General features: G+C 44.9%; 1 protein-coding gene across 1 annotated transcript in view; it reads right to left on the bottom strand.

The window, feature by feature from the left end:
• The window catches only part of ITGB6 (integrin subunit beta 6), a 147,238-nt gene that overhangs the window by 41,874 nt on the left and 86,785 nt on the right, over window positions 1-18,579 (bottom strand). The window contains 3 exon segments of the mRNA XM_030208990.1: window positions 4,330-4,449; window positions 8,164-8,195; window positions 8,197-8,259. Of these exon segments, the coding sequence (XP_030064850.1) occupies window positions 4,330-4,449; window positions 8,164-8,195; window positions 8,197-8,259 (215 nt within the window).

Genomic DNA, 18,579 nt, shown 5'->3' with positions numbered 1-18,579 from the left:
CAAAAAAACACACTGAAGAGCAGTGGAGGTTTGACTTTGAAAAGAAAGAGCTGAATCAATGAGAACACCAAGGCATTTCAACGAATCAGCAGTAGGTACAGGAGAGTTAAACAGCACTGGGACTAGTGAAGGATTTGTAATAGGACTCAAAACCCAACAAGTGACAGTCTTTGAAGTATTCAAAACCAGACGATTGTCAGAAAGCCAACCAGAGACAGCAGCAAGACATGATTGAAGACCACTAAGTTCTCAATGAGAGGGAGATGTAGGAAAGAGCAGAAGAATATTGTCTGAATAAATTAAGAATTTTATATTGAAACTTTGGATTAAAGTAGCAAGTGGACTGAGGAAAATATTCAAAAGAAGAGAGGAAAGTATAGAACTTTGAGGAACCCCGCATGACATAGGAAAATCTGCAAAAACAGAAGACGCTGTAACAATTGTAAAAGAGTGAGAAGTAAGAAATGAAAAAAACCATGAGAGAACCATTCCCGAAAGTCCTAGAGAGACAAAATGAGATAAGAGTGTGGTCAATAAGGTCAAAGGCTGAAGATAGATCAAGTGAGACCAGAAGAGTGACATTGCTGGCATCAAGGTTAGAATGAAGTTCACTCAAAAGTGCTGCTATGGTAGTTTCTGTACTATGAGAATTATGAAAACCTGTTTGACGCGGAAGAAGAATAGACAGATCACTGGTACTGGAATACAGTTGGTCAAAAACAACACGTTCAGTAATTCTGGAAAGAATACATAGATTAGAAACAGGCGATAGCTTTCAGGAATCGAGGGATCAAGTGAGGGTTTTTTGAGTAACGGACCGACGGACAACCACCTTCTTACATAATTGGGGAACAAGCCCTAAAGAAAGACTTTGAGTAACTAAATGAAGAGCCACAGGAACCAAGCTGGTAATGAGTCACATAGATGACAACATAATAGTAAACTGCGCTAGAGAGAGGAGAGAAAAAGAAGTCCAGGTGGAACATGCTAACAGAATAAATATATTAAATATTTGTTGCATTTTTATCCCACATTTTCCCACCTATTTGGAGCCAAACAACTAACAGACTACATAAACAAATTCTCAATACTACACGAGTCACAGTCTGGCTTTCGCCAGTTACACAGCACAGAAACAGTATTACTCACTCTACTAGCCAAATTCAAGCAGGAAATAGCAAAAGGAAACAACATACTCTTCCTCCAAATCGACATGTCTAGTGCATTCGACATGGTAAACCATAACATACTAATAAGATTACTTGACAAATTTGGGATCGCCGGCAACATACTTAACTGGATCAAGGGTTTCCTAACCACAAGAACCTATCAGGTAAAGTCAAACTCAAACACATCATCACCGTGGAAAGCAGATTGCGGAGTACCACAAGGATCACCGCTATCCCCAATCCTCTTCAACCTAATGATGACCCCATTAGCCAAGGCCTTATCCAACCAAGGTCTTAACCCTTTTATCTATGTAGACGATGTCACTATATACATCCGATCACCGCTAACCCCAATCCTCTTCAACCTAATGATGACCCCATTAGCCAAGGCCTTATCCAACCAAGGTCTTAACCCTTTTATCTATGTAGACGATGTCACTATATACATCCGTTATAGATCCACCCTGACAGAAATCGCTAACGAAATCAAAACTGGCTTGAACACCATGGACTCTTTGGCTAATGCATTTCAACTAAAACTCAATAAAGAAAAAACCCACTGTCATATCCTTTCATCTCGATACACCATGGACACTCCCGCAACTATCAACACCCCAGAACACACACCCCTGTCTCAAACAGCCTGAAACTCCTGGGCGTTACACTGGACCATTACATTACACTAGAAAGCCAAGTAAAATCCACAACAAAGAAAATGTTCTACTCAATCTGGAAACTCAAACATGTGAAACAATACTTCCCGAGGGAAACATTTCGCAGCCTGGTAAAATTGATGGTACTGAACCATGCTGACTACTGCAATGGAATCTATGTAGGATGCAAAGAACAAATCCTAAAGAAACTTCAGACCGCACAAAACACGGCTGCAAGACTCATCTACAGAAAAACATGATTTGAAAGCGCAAAACCCCTTCGCGAAAAACTATACTGGCTCCCTATCAAAGAGCGCATTACCTTCAAAATCTGTACTATGGTTCACAAAATTATATACAGTGAAGCACCAGACTACATGACAGACCTTATCGACCTACCAGCCAGAAACACATTCGTATCAACACGAACGTACCTAAATCTACATTATCCAAGCTGCAAAGGACTCAAATACAAATCAACTTACACATCTAGTTTTTTCAACATCAGCACACAGCTGTGGAATGCACTACCAAAGACCTGAAAACCATATATGACCACCTACACTTCAGAAAGACACTCAACACCCACCTGTTTAAAAAGGCATACCCTACAGACCCAACGTAAGTGCCTGATATCTGTGACACAACTACACTAAAGTTCATAATGGCCTTCACCGAACTCTTCCGCTGAATGTTTCCTCTATGTGGTCCTACCACATGAACATTACCCTATCACAGCTTCACATTGTATTTGTATACACCAGAGTCTCCAGCACTATGTAAGCCACATTGAACCTACAAAGAGGTGGGAAAATGTGGGGTACAAAAGTAACAAATATATATATATATCTATATATCTATATATATCACAACTGTACCTCAGCTCTGTCTAAATTACACCCTTGGTACTCCATGTAGATCTCATAAAGGTAGGCACAGTCTTTTGGTGCACTTCTTTTTTACTCATGTATATCTCTGTGAAATTTTAAAGAGCCATTTTCTGTGTGTTAAATACTTCATACCCTTGAAATACTTTATAAAATTATCACCATTATGCATATCTATATGACATAAAGTTTCATACTTAACAGTATGCCGGCCAGTGGTCAGCATTGTTTCAAGTGCTGGCTGCCACAGGCAAAGGCGTAGCTAGGTGGGTCGCCAGGAGAGTGACTGCTCCCCCAAATGGACTTCCGGACCTACTTTAATACCCGGCGCCTATTTTTACACGATCTGTTGCATTTCAAATATGTGCCAGTGCCGTCGGCAGCCCACTCTCCACTCTCCCGCTCCCTCAACCTGGCTTCGCTTCTGCTGACAGGCAGTGCTAGCCGGGTAATGGTGATATTCAACCACTAAGAGGGGAAGTTATCAACATGGACTACTGTTAAGTCGGGTTATTTTACTACAAGTCGGGTTACTTTAGCACAGGGTCTCATTGTCTAAAATGGGATCCCTTGCTAAAATGTGTTTGGAGTAGAGCAAAATGGAGTGGAGGAGTAGTCTAGTGGTTAGAGCACCAGTCTTGATATCCAGAGGTGGTTGGTTCAAATCCCACTGCTGCTCCCTGCAATCTTGAGTAAGTCACTTAGCCCTCCATTGCCTCAGGTTCAAAAAAAAAAAATGAGATTGTGAGTTCTCCAGAGACAGCAAAATACCCAGTGTACCTGAATGTAACTCACCTTGAGCTACTACTGAAGAAGGTGTGAGCAATAATCCAAATAAATAAAATAACCCAACTTAATAGTAGTCCAATTGATAACTTCCTCCCTAGCCAGGTAAAGTTAGGGCAACCTTTTTGCTATCCTAACTTAATATGGTTAGCTATTCGATTAGCAGTCTTAATATCACTGCTAACCGGATAACCTCCGGCTTCATCCATGCTCTCTGTGTAGACACCCTGGTATTGTTTGGATTGTGCTGAGGCGATGAGAAAGAATATTCAGTGGCACTATCCAGTTAAGTGCCTTTGAATATCTACCCCATGATGTCTTTAATTATGCATTTTACAGAATTGTTTTGGGAAGGGTGGTGTTAAGGTGATCATTATTGTTGAGCTTAGTTATCAAAATCTCAGGGGGGATGCCTGGGGACCTGAAAATTAAAGTGAGGGGAGTAAGGCTGAAGATTCTACTAATACTCTCGTATTGGTCCTGAATGAGAACTTAAAGTCTCAAAAATCCCGTTTCTATGATTCTCTGAAAACTAAAGCATAGGAGGCATGAAAATCTTATCAGAAACTTGAGGCCATAGTTTTAACTCTGAAGTCTCCTTTCAAGTTTTGCAAATAAAAACATTTTACAATGAGACATCAGTGGTCTACACTTGTGCTTTTACTGACTGAGAAGAAAATTATTTAACAAAAGTATAAAAGATTAGTTGGGCTCTCTGTTAAATTGTGAAACATCTCAGTTTGTTTACCGCTGAAAATAGTGCAGACTACGGTGATTTGTTATACTCTTTACCTCTGCATCCTGCTCTCTGACATTACACTATTAAATGCCTACCTTTCTGGTCTATGTTATAAATGACCGTCCTTCCCTTCTCATCTGGAGTCATCAGGAATGTAATAAGACATTTGTTTTCACCTCGCAAAGAGCAGAAAATAGATTTATCCTTGGAAAAACCTGCAGAAAGAGAAGCCACACAGCCAAATGAGATTCATAATGCGACAACTGATGGATCTGTGTCACCAAGTGTGTGATAAATGGAGAGGAGTGAAGGAAGAAGATAAAGGCTTTTCACAGATCTTTATCCTTTTCTTTTCATATAGATTTTTTACTTAAAAAAAATTACTCATTAGTGGCTCTGCCAGCTGTCAGCTATCATTCCTGACCATCAAATACACCTTTTAATGTGCTTAAGTGAATTTCAGTGAATTGAAAATGCTTCCGAAATAGGTATTACTGCCTGTCTGGAGAGCAGAATAGCCTCTATTATGGTACATCTGAACAGTGTGTTCTGTATCACTGAGAACTACATCATGGCTAGATTGTGTTTCAGGAACAGATAAGCATGTATGGAACTGATACTGAAACTTTTTAAAAGGTTGCCATTTACACATTCTCCATAATGTCTATGTTGTCACAACAGTAAATATAAATTGGTTCTGAGATCACAGTGATATGATTCCTTTGCATGCAGCTAAAAAGTAGTCTAGGAATCATTCCACTCAATCTTCCTCTGCTTGAAACCTGAATCAAGTTTCCCCAAACCCTTCCCAATGTAGAGCCTTTTCATGCTCTTCAGCTTGGAGAAAAGATGGCTGAGGGGAGATATGATAGAGGTCTATATAATAATGAGTGGAGTGGAACGGGTAACGTGAATTGTTTGTTTACTCTTTCCAAAAATACTAGGACTAGGGGGCATGCGATGAAGCTACAAAGTAGTAAATTGAAAACGAATCAGAGAAAATCTTTCTTCACTCAATGTGTAGTTAAACTCTAGAATTCGCTGCCAGAGAATGTGGTAAAGGCGGTTAGCTTAGAGGGGTTTAAAAAAGGTTTGGATGGCTTCCTAAAGGAAAAGTCCATAGACCATTATTAAATGAACTTGGGGAAAATCCACTGCTTATTTCTGGGATAAGCAGCATAAAATGTATTGAACTTTTTGGGGATCTTACCAGGTATTTGTGACCTGGATTGGCCACTGTTGGAAATAGGATGCTGGGCTTGATGGACCTTTGGTCTGTCCCAGTGTGGCAATACTTATGTACTTATGTCTATTAGATTGTAAGCTCTTTGAGCAGGGACTGTCTTTCTTCTATGTTTGTGCAGCGCTGCGTATGCCTTGTAGCGCTATAGAAATGCTAAATAGTAGTAGTAGTAATGCTAGGCTTGTGAAAGGAAAAGACAAGAAATAAAAATCAAAAGAAAAAAAGTTTCTTGTAATGGGAGACCTCTGAGTTTTAGAGCCAAGATGTTAGTGCTGTCCCTTGATGTTCTACTAGTTAACCAAACCTTTTAGTAATGGACGCATGCTTTGGTGTGCTGAACAGTCGACACTGGGCCTCCAAAGTTCACAGAAATGGTGGAGTATTTCAGAAGGTGAAAGGTTATGCTTTAACCAAAGCTTGGCAATGTTAATAAAACATCTAAGAGGAATAAATTAGTTGTAAAAGCTTTCAGCTAACAGTAAGTAAAAGCTAGCATTCTAGACCAATGGTCCTCAAATGAGGCCACATCTGGTCATAAACATATTTTTTTTCTTTTTGGTTAAGAGGAATTAAGGAGTCAGCTATAGCTGACTGAGTATTCCAGGAAATATAGAGTCAGCGAAGCCACCAGCAAGAGCCACCAAAATGCTGCTGTGCTAGGTAAATGCAGAAAGAAAGAAATAGATCTCTTAAAACATGAAACTTCCATTGTAAGATTGTGATGACTCCCTTCTCCTTGATTCTGACAGCTGGGGCTACTGGGCCGGCAGGAGAAGAAGTAAGAGGAAAGTAGAAAATGTGGGTGTTCTTGATATTTCCAACCCCCTTTTCTCTTTCAGGTATGTTTTGAAATGCATGCCATTTAGTTGCTGATTGACATTGTCTGTGCTGCATCAACTCAATGAAATGAAAACTGTCAAGAGAGCGAACCAAATGTATGCAAAAGAGCACTAAGACAGACATAACAAGCTTCAAAAAATATGATGATTTTTAGGTTTAAAGGACAATTTTATATAGCATGTTGAGATCAAAATTCAGAAATCCAGATCGAGATGTTCATAAATCCCTTGGTATTTTAGAAAAGGGTAAGCCAAATGTTCTCCCCACCCCTAATTGTGCATCTTCCTATCTCTCATTGTATGTGCGAACAGTTTTTTTTAAATCACTGTTCCTGAAATTCATGGTCCCCCTGATCCCTCCCCACACTAGACAAACTGCTCTCAGCCCCCCTGATTGACCACTCTGACAGCAAAGCCCCCTACCTCTGGCCCTTACTCTGGGTCCCTGGTGGTCTAGTGGAAGCAGAAGTGGTCCCCAGTAACTACTCCCGCTCCGTTCAGGCCTGGATTCAAAATGGCATCAGCTGACCCCTTAACTTCTACTGGAAGCAGTTCTCACTAATTTCAACACCTCCTAACACAGAGACATGGAAAATGATGGCAGATAAAGGCCATGCTGTCTATCCAGTCTGCCCATCATCCACACCAGCTACAAAGTTCAATAATCCCTTTCTCTGCCTCAGAGATCCTCTGTTCTTGAATTCAGATACTGTTGTTGTCTTCACCACCTCCACTGAGAAGCTATTACAGGCTCCATTACCTTTTCCATAAAGAAATATTTACTTAGAGTACTCCTGAATGTATCCCCTTTCACCCTCATCCTATAATTCTTTGCCCCAGAGCTTCCTTTCAATTTGTAATATCTATGCATGCCCTCCCTAATAGCTACCCTTCCAATAGCATACAAGATTTATTAAGGTAAGCATGGATGTATTTTCCATAATTGCCACCTCATTTTGATTTGGAGGAAGGCTTTCTTTCTTTCACCCACAAACGTTAACATTCTCCCACATCATTCCTTCTAAATCTCTCTTATATCAAAGCATTCCAACAGCAGATTGACAGTTTACCCTGATTCTCTAGGTGTACAATTTGGCGTGCGATAAAAGAATAGGGTCCCTTACGCATGAAAAATAATTGGCGCAATTCATGCTTAATTGGTGAGAACTTTCAGTATTTGGCCTTAACAAGTGCTAACACTAATTAGGAGTTATGCATGTAAATGATCTAGGCCCCTATTCTATAAGCACATCTCCTGAGGGGGCATGGCCAAGGGAGAGGGAGGGGCAGGTCAGGGGCATGCTCAGCATTTAGGCACAGTTTTGCATTTATGCGCCTAAATGCCAGTAGATAGGCATGAGCATAAATGCTTCACTTAAAGTTAGGCGTGAGAATGCAGACTTAAGTTAGTATTCTAAAATGGCAGTTCCACGCGGAACTGCTGCTGTAGAATTCATGTTTAGCGTCCTGTATCTCAGTGTCTATCTTTCAGTGCCATTTACTGAATCTACCCCATTAGTGCACATTAATGCCATTGCCATGCATGTTTCATAGCTAGGTCCTATTGCATAAAATGGGACCTGCAGGCACGTTAACAGCATTAGCATGTGCTGAAGAACAGCGTATCTTAGAATCTCTAGCCATAAAACATCTCTAATTTTCTGGCGCCCATTCTCTTGCCATATGTTTTCAAATTGCCTGCTTGTACCCCTCTAACGCTTGCACTGTGTCAGGTGACAGCATCCACAGCCTGTGAAGACAAGTTAATCCAGAGATTCTACCCCTCCTCCAAGTCAAATGCAGGTACATGTAGAAAATTAATGTGATAAAAAAGGAAAAAAGCTAACCTTCTGTTTTGCTGACAGTGGCATCGCTAATTACATTTCTCTGTGCATTCCCCCTGTGACTGGCCTTCAGAAGAGAGAGTGCATTCTATGCAGCTCCTGTGAAAATGAATACAGCAGATCATCAATCTCTGTCAAACAGGTGGAGGAAAACGCAGCCTTCATTTAAAAGAGGGGCAGACAAAGGGTCTTACGCACACCGACATATGATTCTACTGCCTGAGGAAACAGAAAAGCCGCAGACTGGTGATGAGGGCCTCCCAACCCCTAGCTTTCCCCAAGAGTTCTTGAAGATGTGAGACAGTGCCCCAGGCAGCATTATTCATGTGGCAGTGTCTGCATGGAGGAGCAGCAGGTTGCTCATATAGGAACTTCATTTGCCAAGAACAGATGTGAAGTTGGTCCAGAGATGAAGTCTGGCACAAATTAGAGCTTGCTTGTTCAACAGAATCAGATTTAAAAAAACCCCAAGTTTGACTTTTATTTTTCCTGAGTACACATCATTTTACAATGGGAGCAGGGACTGAAACTGTTTCCAATTTTCCTAAATCAGGTATCATGCCCTGTGTTAGCAACTGCTTCAATGAATGAATAGTTTGCCAGATTAAGCAGTTCTAAATCCACCACTTTCATTTTCACTGGTCACACTCATTTCCAGTGCGTGAACATCATTTTAAGATAGAATTTCAACCTCTCCTGGAGGTTTTTAGGATTTCCACAGTGAATATACATGAGATAAATTTGCATACATTAGCAGCCCATTGTATGCAAATCTGTGCCATGCATACTCATTGTTATAATCCTGAAACCCTTACTGGTTTAGGGGTGCCTTCAATATAATAATTTACCCAAGGTCCTTGCAAGAATTTTACAGAACACAGGCATAACTGAATGAAAACTGAAGTGAAATCCTAAGAAGCAATAACAGATAGTGTCAGCAGACTAACCCCAATTCAAAAAAAATCACCTAGTTTAAGAACTTCAGTCATTTTTGAACTTCTACAAGCCAAATTTTCAATTTCTCTTGCCAGTAGCACTTTATTTTATTTATTTATTACATTTGTATCCCACATTTTCCCACCTATTTGCAGGCTCAATGTGGCTTACCTAGTACCGTAAAGGCATTCGCCAAGTCCGGTAAAGAACAAACACAAGTGATGATTGTGATAGAATAAGGTTCACGTGCTACAGACAGTCCTATGCAGAAGCGTAGCCAGGTTGAGGGTGCAGGGGGAGTGGAGAGTGGACTGCCGCCGGCGCATATTTTAAACACGACAGATCACGTGAAAAATAGGCGCCAGCACCATCGGAAGTCCGTTTGGGGGAGTGGCCGTTCCCCTGGCAACCCACCTAGCTACGGGGCTCTGGTCCTAAACTGGGCCTGTCCAGAGATCTCTACCCTTTAAGAGGGTAAATGTATAATAAACTGCCTAGTTGTAGGTGCTAAGAATACAGGTAGATGATGGTATTTTTGATTTTCTGGTAGGATGTTATAGTTTAATATTATGTTTATGTAATAATAATATTTATTCTTGTATTCTGCATATTCCAAAAGAATCAGCTCAACATGGATGACACAATTAAAATAACCAGTATATTCCGGGAATTCAGTAAACAATCAAATATAAAAGATAAAACTATTACAGCTTCTAAGTCTATATTTTGGTATAGTACATTATTACTGTTGCAAAAGAAATTGCTCAAATAAAAACATTTTAAAAAGTTTTCTAATCAGTAACTGACCATAACTCATTAACGAGGAACTTCTAACAGGTAGCTGCTTGATAAGAAAATAATATTTCAAACAAACGTGGTCATTGTCTGTCAAACTTGCTTGTTGTTTGCATGTACTTTAATTACATACATATCTAATCTACATAGTTTTATACAAAATATAAATGCAATCCATAAATAAATAAATCTTTGCACATATGTGATGACTTGCTCTTTTCCCTGGGTGCGATATTATAAGTACTTGAGGGCTCATACTTTCAAGTGGGCATGCACATGTTGACAGAGCACACAGTTACATGAGTAGATTATAAAAATCTTAGAATTTTTGTGCATTCTTTAGAAATCTAAAAGAGGATATTTTCAACAGGTCTAGGGCAGGTAAAAGTCCACACTTGAAATGTACTACTACTACTACTACTATTTATCATTTCTATAGCGCTACAAGGCATATGCAGCGCTGTACACCATACACAAAAAGATAGTCCCTGCTCGAGGAGTTTACAATCTAGATAAGACAGGTAAACAGACAGAACAATTAAGGGTAAGGGAATAAATAGGCGAGGTAAAAGGACAGGGCAAGTGAGTAGTGGTTAGGAGTCAAAAGCAGTGGTAAAGAGGTGGGCTTTAAGTTTGGACTTGAAAATGTAGTTGTGGGTTCTGCTTCCTACACTAGAATTCTCTAATTAAACCCAGGTGCCTACTTTTCTTTAAAATAGTCCCCTTAAAATATTCAAGGGCTGTCTTAAAGCTCACTTTTTCCTCTCACATCTTTCCACCCCAACCCCCTGATTTTTTTTCCTTACTGACAATGGTAAACTTTTGTCTTTTTAAACCATGCAGTCCTTTCTTGCTCCCTCTTCTATATAGTTGCTCACTTTAAAGTGTTTTTCCCTTTTGTTTCACCCACCCCCCTCTTTCCCCATCAGAAATATTGTAACATCCTTTTCTCCATCTCATGTCTACCCTTTGTATGCCCCATCCCAGAGTATTGTTTTTTTTGTTTCCCCACCTGTAACCCCTTCCCCCTCGAATATGGTTCTAAATTGTAAACCGCTCGATGTGCTTTCTGCTCGTATTGCGGTATATCAAAGAAACCTGGACTTTGACTTAGGCGAGAGTAAAACACCTGAAAATCTCATTTAACCACCACCCCATTTCTTGGTTTTATTCTTTGACGGGCTTGCAGGGCTACAGATAAGGAGCATCTAGCTTTACAATATGAAATTACATTGTTTACAGTTTATTCAAACTTGATATACCGCTTCCTTACCATAGCAATCAAAGTGATTTACAATAACAAACTATAACATATTAAAAATATATTAAAGGAACTTCAAAAAAAATTGTAAAGCACAGATATCCAAGATCTCACAACCATCCACACCAGTCACACAAAAACAATATTCATTTTCATTTTCATCTTCAGCTGAGCTCACTGATCTTCCAACCAGTCTAACCCAGGGGCATAGCTACGGGGGCCCACAGGGGCCTGGGTCCCCGCAAATTTAGTCGGGCCCCTGGTTTGGCTGGCGGGGGTCCCCAACCCCCGTCAGCTGAAGCCTTCTTCAGCACATTCACTGCCTGCCCCTCTGCTCTTCTTTCTTCTTGCTCCTCCTGTGCACGCTGACGCTGAGCCAGCAAAAGTATTTGTTTGTGAGGTGGCGAGGCGGTGGGGGGCGAGGAGGCGGAGGCAAGGCAAGGTGTGGCGGTGGGAGGGCGGCAGAGCGGCACTCAAAATGTGCCCCCAACCTCTGGATCTGGCCCCCTCCCACCGTGAGGTCTGGCTACGCCCCTGGTTTACTTCTAACCCTCAGGAAGTGAAACCGTAAAGGTCTGCTGAACAAAATACGCCTTCGCCTTCAACAACCTCTTAAACCAAACCAGGGATTGTAGCCCCCCAAAATTCCTGTGGCAGAGCATTCCACAGCTGGGGTCATAAATACAAAAATGTCCTTTTATGCCTAGCCTCCAAATGGGCACATGTCACCGCTGGCGCTGGTATTTGCAACAAACGTTCAGTCCTGGAACGCAACATTCTCCCTGTGACATACAGTACTAACAACTTCCGCAATGTTGATGGAATACCAATATGATAGACTTTATAAGTTAGAAGTAAAACCTTAAACTACAACCTATAATAAGCAGTCAGCCAATGATGATGTATATATAATGGGGTTACATGATCACAATAGTGGAGGAGTGGCCTAGTGGTTAGGGTGGTGGACTTTGGTCCTGGGGAACTGAGGAACTGAGTTCAATTCCCACTTCAGGCACAGGCAGCTCCTTGTGACTCTGGGCAAGTCACTTAACCCTCCATTGCCCCATGTAAGCCGCATTGAGCCTGTCATGAGTGGGAAAGCATGGGGTACAAATGTAACAAAAATAAATATGTACACAAACCTCCAAGTAAACGAATTCCAGTATTTTGTAGGGTTTGCAAGTTACACATTTCAGCCTGTGAGATAGCAGCCAGCAATGCATTAGCATAGTTAAGTGGAGACATGAATAAACTATACAAAAGAATTTAAAAAGAATCATGGTCTACCAAAATTACGAACAGCTTCAATTTCCTAAATGTCATATCCCCACGCTGCAACAACCCGGCCACATGAGGGAGAAATGATAACTTTCTGTCAGTCAGTACACCTAGATATTTAAAGGATTCTACCACAGGCAAAGATTGTCCAGTGTTACAGAAAGATTCATTGCTTCCCTTCCACCAGGAACCCAACAAACCACTGTCTTCTCTACACTAAACACCACTCTGTTCATGGTTAACCATTTCTCAGCTGAAGCCACAATTTCCTGCAAGCCTGTCAAACCAGGTTTCAATTTCCCAACCCTCCATACAAGTAAAAGATCGTCCACATATATATAAGGACTAATTACATAGTAGTAGATGACGGCAGAAAAAGACCTATACGGTCCATCCAGTCTGCCCAAGATAAACTCATATGTGTATACCTTACCTTGATTTGTACATGTCTTTTTCAGGGCACAGACCGTATAAGTCTGCCCAGCAGTATTCCCCGCCTCCCAACCACCAGTCCCGTCTCCCATCACCGGCTCTGGCACAGAACGTATAAGTCTGCCCTCCACTATCCACACCTCCCAACCACCAACCCCTCTTCCCCCCACCTGCTCTGCCACCCAATTTTAGCTAAGGTTCTGAGGATCCATTCCTTCTGCACAGGATTCCTTTATGCATATCCCACGCATGTTTGAATTCCGTTACCGTTTTCATCTCCACCACCTCCCACGGGAGGGCATTCCAAGTCAGTGTGTAGCTAGACACTGAAGGAGAAGGACATACTACAGGAGGCTCTGTGGTTAGAGGAAGGGAGGGGAGCAAGGCCTAGCTCCCTTCCCAGCCATGAGGCAGGGCTCTGGGGAGCACTCCTCAGGGCAGGGCCCGGCTCGGGAAACGGCTGGGCCCAGCTACCAGGAGAGACGGAGAAGCAGCTCTCAGCCGAGCCTGGCCCCTGGGAGAAGAGAGCGGAGTCCCCTGGACCGTGGAGCCTCGAGGTCCAGGGGGGACAGTAGACCCAGCACCCCTCCCATGACCCAGCGGTTACCGGGTAAGGAGCACGAAGAGCATGGGAGGGGGAGGCAGAGGGTGAGGGTCCCGCAGGCCCAGAAAGTGGCAGAACAGAGGATGGAAGAGAGTCAGGAGCTTCAGCCGGTGCTGAACCCATTGTACAGTGAGGATGAGTGGTCTGAGGAAGAGGAGGAGGAGTGGGTAGGGCAGCTGGGAAGCAGCAGCCCAGATTCTTCAGCCAGAGGTATCGTGGACAGGGTGAGGAGGATTGAAGCCCTGGGGAAGGAGGTGGAAGTGCTGGGGAAAAAACTAAACAGGGCTAGAACCCTGCAGAAGTTGGCCCCAGCAGCACAGAAGAGTCTGTATGGAAAGGAAGAAGCTCGTTTGAGAAAGCAGCTTTGCCTGAAAAGAAAGGTGTTGGACTCCCTGAAGAAGGGCTCTGATAACCCTTTAAGGGAACTCTATATTACCAGGGAAAGATTTCAACCCAGGACAGTGCCAAACCAGAATCGGCCAGAGGAAACAGGAGAGTTGGTATCTGAGGATTGTTTTACAAAACACCAGGTTGCAGTAGATAATGTGGTGGGGACAAGCAGTCAAGACACTTTACAATTTATGAAGAATCTAGCAACTCAGAACCCTGCAAACCTTACCTTAGAGGCAGCTGCCAGGGAAGAGAGGGAAGGAGTTGAAGAGACCTCAGTTGGTGCTGCAGAGACTATGGCTGAAAACACAATGGAGTTGGAACTCAGTCAGCCTACACATTCTGCTGTCTTTGAAACTGAGGACGGTGACTTGGGGTTTTGTGTTATTTCACAAAAAGTGCCTGCACTACCCAACACTGATGCAGGCAACAGTTTGACAGGGAAGGTGAACACTGGAAAGCAAGCTGGAAAGCATACTGACATTGGGAGTGTGGACACTAATGAACAGCAGGTCTTAGGGCTGCAGACACAGGTGAGCTTAGTTAGCTCCCTGATTGAGGCACCAGGTTTACAGCCACAAGTGGTGGATTCAGCAGCACAACCAGGCTCAGGGAATCCCCAGCACAGAAGGGAAGATGAGATAAACTCTGGCTCTGTAAAAACTGTAAGCAGCCTCACGCGGGACCTGCTGGTGCAGGGAGAACAGAGCTCTCCTCAGAGTGTATCAGCAGTCTCTCTGACAGAAGATATTGCTGGGGGATCTGCAGCCCAGGCAGAGGGAGCTCACTCCCAAGGAAGCATTGTGAAAGCTAAGGACTGTTCAGAACTGGTTATAGATTCCAGGGGGCTCAGTTCTCTGGGCACTGACTGTGGGCAGGGGGGAGGGGGAGGGGATGATGTTCAGGATATGTTGATTTGTGATGTGAGGGAGGGGGTAAGGGGGAAGGGGCAGAGGGTTTGGGGAACTGTTCTGTTGGTGAAAAAGTTGGTGAACGGGTTGCTGTTCCAGTTTGTGGAAGGGGGGAGGGGGTTGATGGGGAGATGGTAAGGGAAGGTAAAGGGGGTGGGCAGGATCAGCAGGTGGGGGGGGGGAAGGGATCTTCAGGCAAGGAAGGGATAAGCTCAGGGAGGAGGGGAAGTCAGTGGAGGCAGGGTCAGCCCTCCTTTGCAGATGTGGTTAATAGGGAAGGAGGAAGAGGGAAGGGGCAGTTTTCCTTTAGTAATAACACAGATGCTGGGTTCGGGGGAGGTAGGGGTTATGGGCAACCGCCCAGGAGAAGGAATGTGGTCCAAATCAAGTGGGTGGGGGAGGGGGGAATGCCTTCACGTGATACAGTGTTGAAACTAGTTTTGGGGTTAGGGTTTGTCCCAGAAGACCTCTATGCCTGTATTCATCCAGTTAATCTCCCAGAATACGATGTCAGTTTTCTGACCCAGAGAGGCATGGAGGTCTTCTGGGAAAAGTATGAGGGGGTAAGAGGAAGGGGGGATTGGAAATGTTATAGGGTAGTTCCCATCAGTCGGCCAGATCTGGTGCAGGTGACTCTGCTAGTCCGTAACGAGTCCATCTCAGGGGCAGACTTGGCCTTTTGGCTGCACAGGTATGCCGAGTTGAGGACTCCATTGACCAAACTCCCGGATCCAAGTAGAGTCTGGTGGGGGGGGGGGGGGGGGGGGCTTTGGTTAAACTTCACCAGGTAGGGCAGGTAGTACAACACATTCCTTCAGCGGCTTTTATTGGAAGGGACAGAATCCTGTGTTTTTACAAGGGACAGCCAAGACAATGTTTTCGGTGTGGGTCTTTCCGCCATTTTAGCATGTCCTGCCCAGTACAGCAATGTGCTAAGTGCGGATCAAAAGATCATCCCACCGAAGAGTGTTCTTCAATCAGGTGCAATCTTTGTGGTGGTCTGGGGCATGCCTTCCGGGACTGCCCTAGGGCGTTGCATAATGGGGGGAGGGAAGAGGAGGTGCAGGAGGAGGGGGTGGGGGGAGGGGGGGTTCAGGGTCAGGATCAGGGGGCAAGGGGGGCACAGAGGGAGGTTGTGGAGGTGGGGGTTCCAGAGGCAGCAGCACAGGTGGGGAAACAGGGGCAAGGGCTGGAAGGGGTAGATGAGTGGGCCCAGGTCCCCAAGAAGCAGAGGGGAGTGAAGGGGAAGGGTAGAGGGATTTCAGGGGGGTCAGGAGAGGGGGCTCGGCAAGAGAGGGAGACAGGAAACCGGTTTCAGGTTTTGGCAGAGGAAGAGGAGGTGGTGGAAGAAGAAGGGGAAGGGGTCGGTGGGGTTGTGGGGGGAGGGGAGGAAGGAAAGAGGAAATTAGAGGGGGTGGAGGGAGAGGGGGGTAAGCGTAAGAAGAAGGGGGGAAGGTTAGGAGGATGGAGATTAGTATGGAGGGTGGGGGCGGGTTGGACGGGGAGGGGAGAAGAGGGAGGGCAGGAGAGGGGGAGAAGCTTATGAGGCGATTGGATAGAATTCGAGCTCTACAGGGGAAGGATCACGGGATTGAGAGGGGGAAGGTTCAGGGGGTGGGAGGGGATCAGAGGGGGGAGGGGGCAAATAGAGGAAGGAGGGCGGGGGGTTTGTCTTTGTCTGAAGAGGAGGGGGGGTTGGATGAGTCTAAGAAGAAGGGAAGGAAGAAGGGAGGGGGGAGGGGTGGGGAAGGAGGGAGGTTTTGAAGCCGGGGTTAGGGATTGGGCGGAGGAAGAAGTGGTTGAAGAAGGGGTCTGGGCTCTAGGTAGGGGTGATGTGAAGGAAGCAGTTCAGCAGGAAGAGGTTGGGAGACAGTCATCTTTCCCTACATAATGGCAGGTATTATATTATTATTTGCCACTCTGAATGTGGCGAGTGTGGCCTCCCAGAGGGCGCAATGTTTGGCCTTTGAGGGCCTCTCCACAATCCAGGCAGACTGTTTCCTAATCCAGGAGACACGCTTGCAAACTATGCAGGCGATCAGGCGTGCGAGGAGGGCCTGGAGATGGGGGCCTTCGGTTTGGGGCTTGGCAGGGGACAGGTATGGGGGGGTAGGGATATTATTTAAAACACATAAGGTACAGATTCAAAGGGTGATGGAATTAGGAGTAGGGAGGTGTTTGGTGGTGGATGTTTTGTGGCACGGGGTGGCTTCCCGGATTATTAATGTTTATGGGCCACAAAGTAAGAGGGAACGTTCACGGTTATTTGGTAAAATTAAACCATATTTATACACGGCACGTCAGGTGGTTTGGGGGGGGGGGATTTTAACACCATTTTGAGGAAACAGGATAGTGGAGGAAGGGCAGCGCAGGTGAGGTATGATGGGATACGGCTAGCTGGGATAATGAAAGGGGCAGGGTTGGTAGATGTGCACCTTGAATTTTCACCAGAGGTGGAGGGTTTCACATTTGCACGGGGACAGTGTAGGAGCAGGATAGACAGATTTTTGGTCCGGGAAGGGGCATGCGTTCGGGGGCCCAGGTTGGTGGACGTGGACTTCTCGGACCATAAACTGGTGTTGGTGGAGGTGGGGGGTTGGGCGGGACATAGGCCAGGGAGGGGGTTATGGCGGCTTAACCTTAAATGGGTTACCGATGAGAAGGTCAAGGAGGAATATCGGGCCTTTTTGGGTGACCAGCTTTCGATCCAGGGTATTTTTCCCTCCATTGGAGAGTGGTGGGAGTTAGTGAAGAGGCGGACGAGGTTTTTTTTCACCCGTCAAGCTCGGAGAGAAGGAAGGGAGAGAACTCGGCTGGGGACTGCCATTAAGAAACGAAGGGACTATCTACTCTCCAATGGAGGGAGAAAGGAGGATATTCTGGATTTGCAGGAGCAACTTGAAAAGGTCCAGTATAATCGATATGCCTCCTTGGTCTATGAACGGGACTTTGGGAAATTGGTCAGCCCAGACCAGTTTATGTGTTGCAAGGAGCGGAGGGAGCATAGGATTGTGGGGGGTTTAAGGGACATGGGAGGGGTAGTTCAGGTGTCGAAGGAGGGGATTCTAAAGGTGGTGGAAGAGCACTTTGCACGATTTTTTTCAGATAAGCAAGTGGATAAGGAAGTGATGGGTCACTATATTGCGGGGACACCGGGGGTGCGAAGGGGGGGCCCATCTCTTCAGGCCCTGTTGCGCCCCTGGTCGCTGGGGGAGGTAGAAGAGGCCATTGGGGCCTTAAGGAGGAAGACAGCACCAGGGCCAGATGGACTCACAACAGAGTACTATCAGGCATTTAAGCACCTTCTGGCCCCAATCCTGCTGCAAGTCTGGGAGGCTGCACGTCAGCAGGGGGTTTTACCCCAATCCCTGACCGAGGCGGCGTTGATTCTTCTGAATAAGGGAAAAGATCCAGAGTTCTTGGCCAACTGGCGTCCGATTGCCCTGCTCAATGGTGATCGGAAGATATTCGCGCATATGCTTCTGAATAGGATGAAGGAGGTGGTGGGGGGGTGTTGGCAAGTTCACAGGCCTGTGGGATTAAGGGGAGGGGGGTTCTGGAGGCAGCGGCTTGGGTAAGGGAAGGTGTGGAACATAGTCGGGGGGAAGGAAGACTAATGGTGGCATTAGATCAGGATAAGGCTTTTGACAGGGTACAGTGGGCGTTTCTTTGGCAGGTTTTAGAGCACTATGGGTTTCCTAGGGATTGGGTGGCTCAATTACGTTTATTGTACACAAGGGCACGGTGTTTTCCCCTGGTGAACGGTTGGAAAGGGAATAGGTTCGGGGTGACAGCAGGGGTGCGGCAGGGAT

This window comes from Microcaecilia unicolor, chromosome 7 (genome assembly GCF_901765095.1).
Source record: "Microcaecilia unicolor chromosome 7, aMicUni1.1, whole genome shotgun sequence".
Taxonomy (NCBI): domain Eukaryota; kingdom Metazoa; phylum Chordata; class Amphibia; order Gymnophiona; family Siphonopidae; genus Microcaecilia; species Microcaecilia unicolor.
Note: the sequence above shows the minus strand (reverse complement) of the source record. Positions and strands in the feature narration are given on the sequence as shown.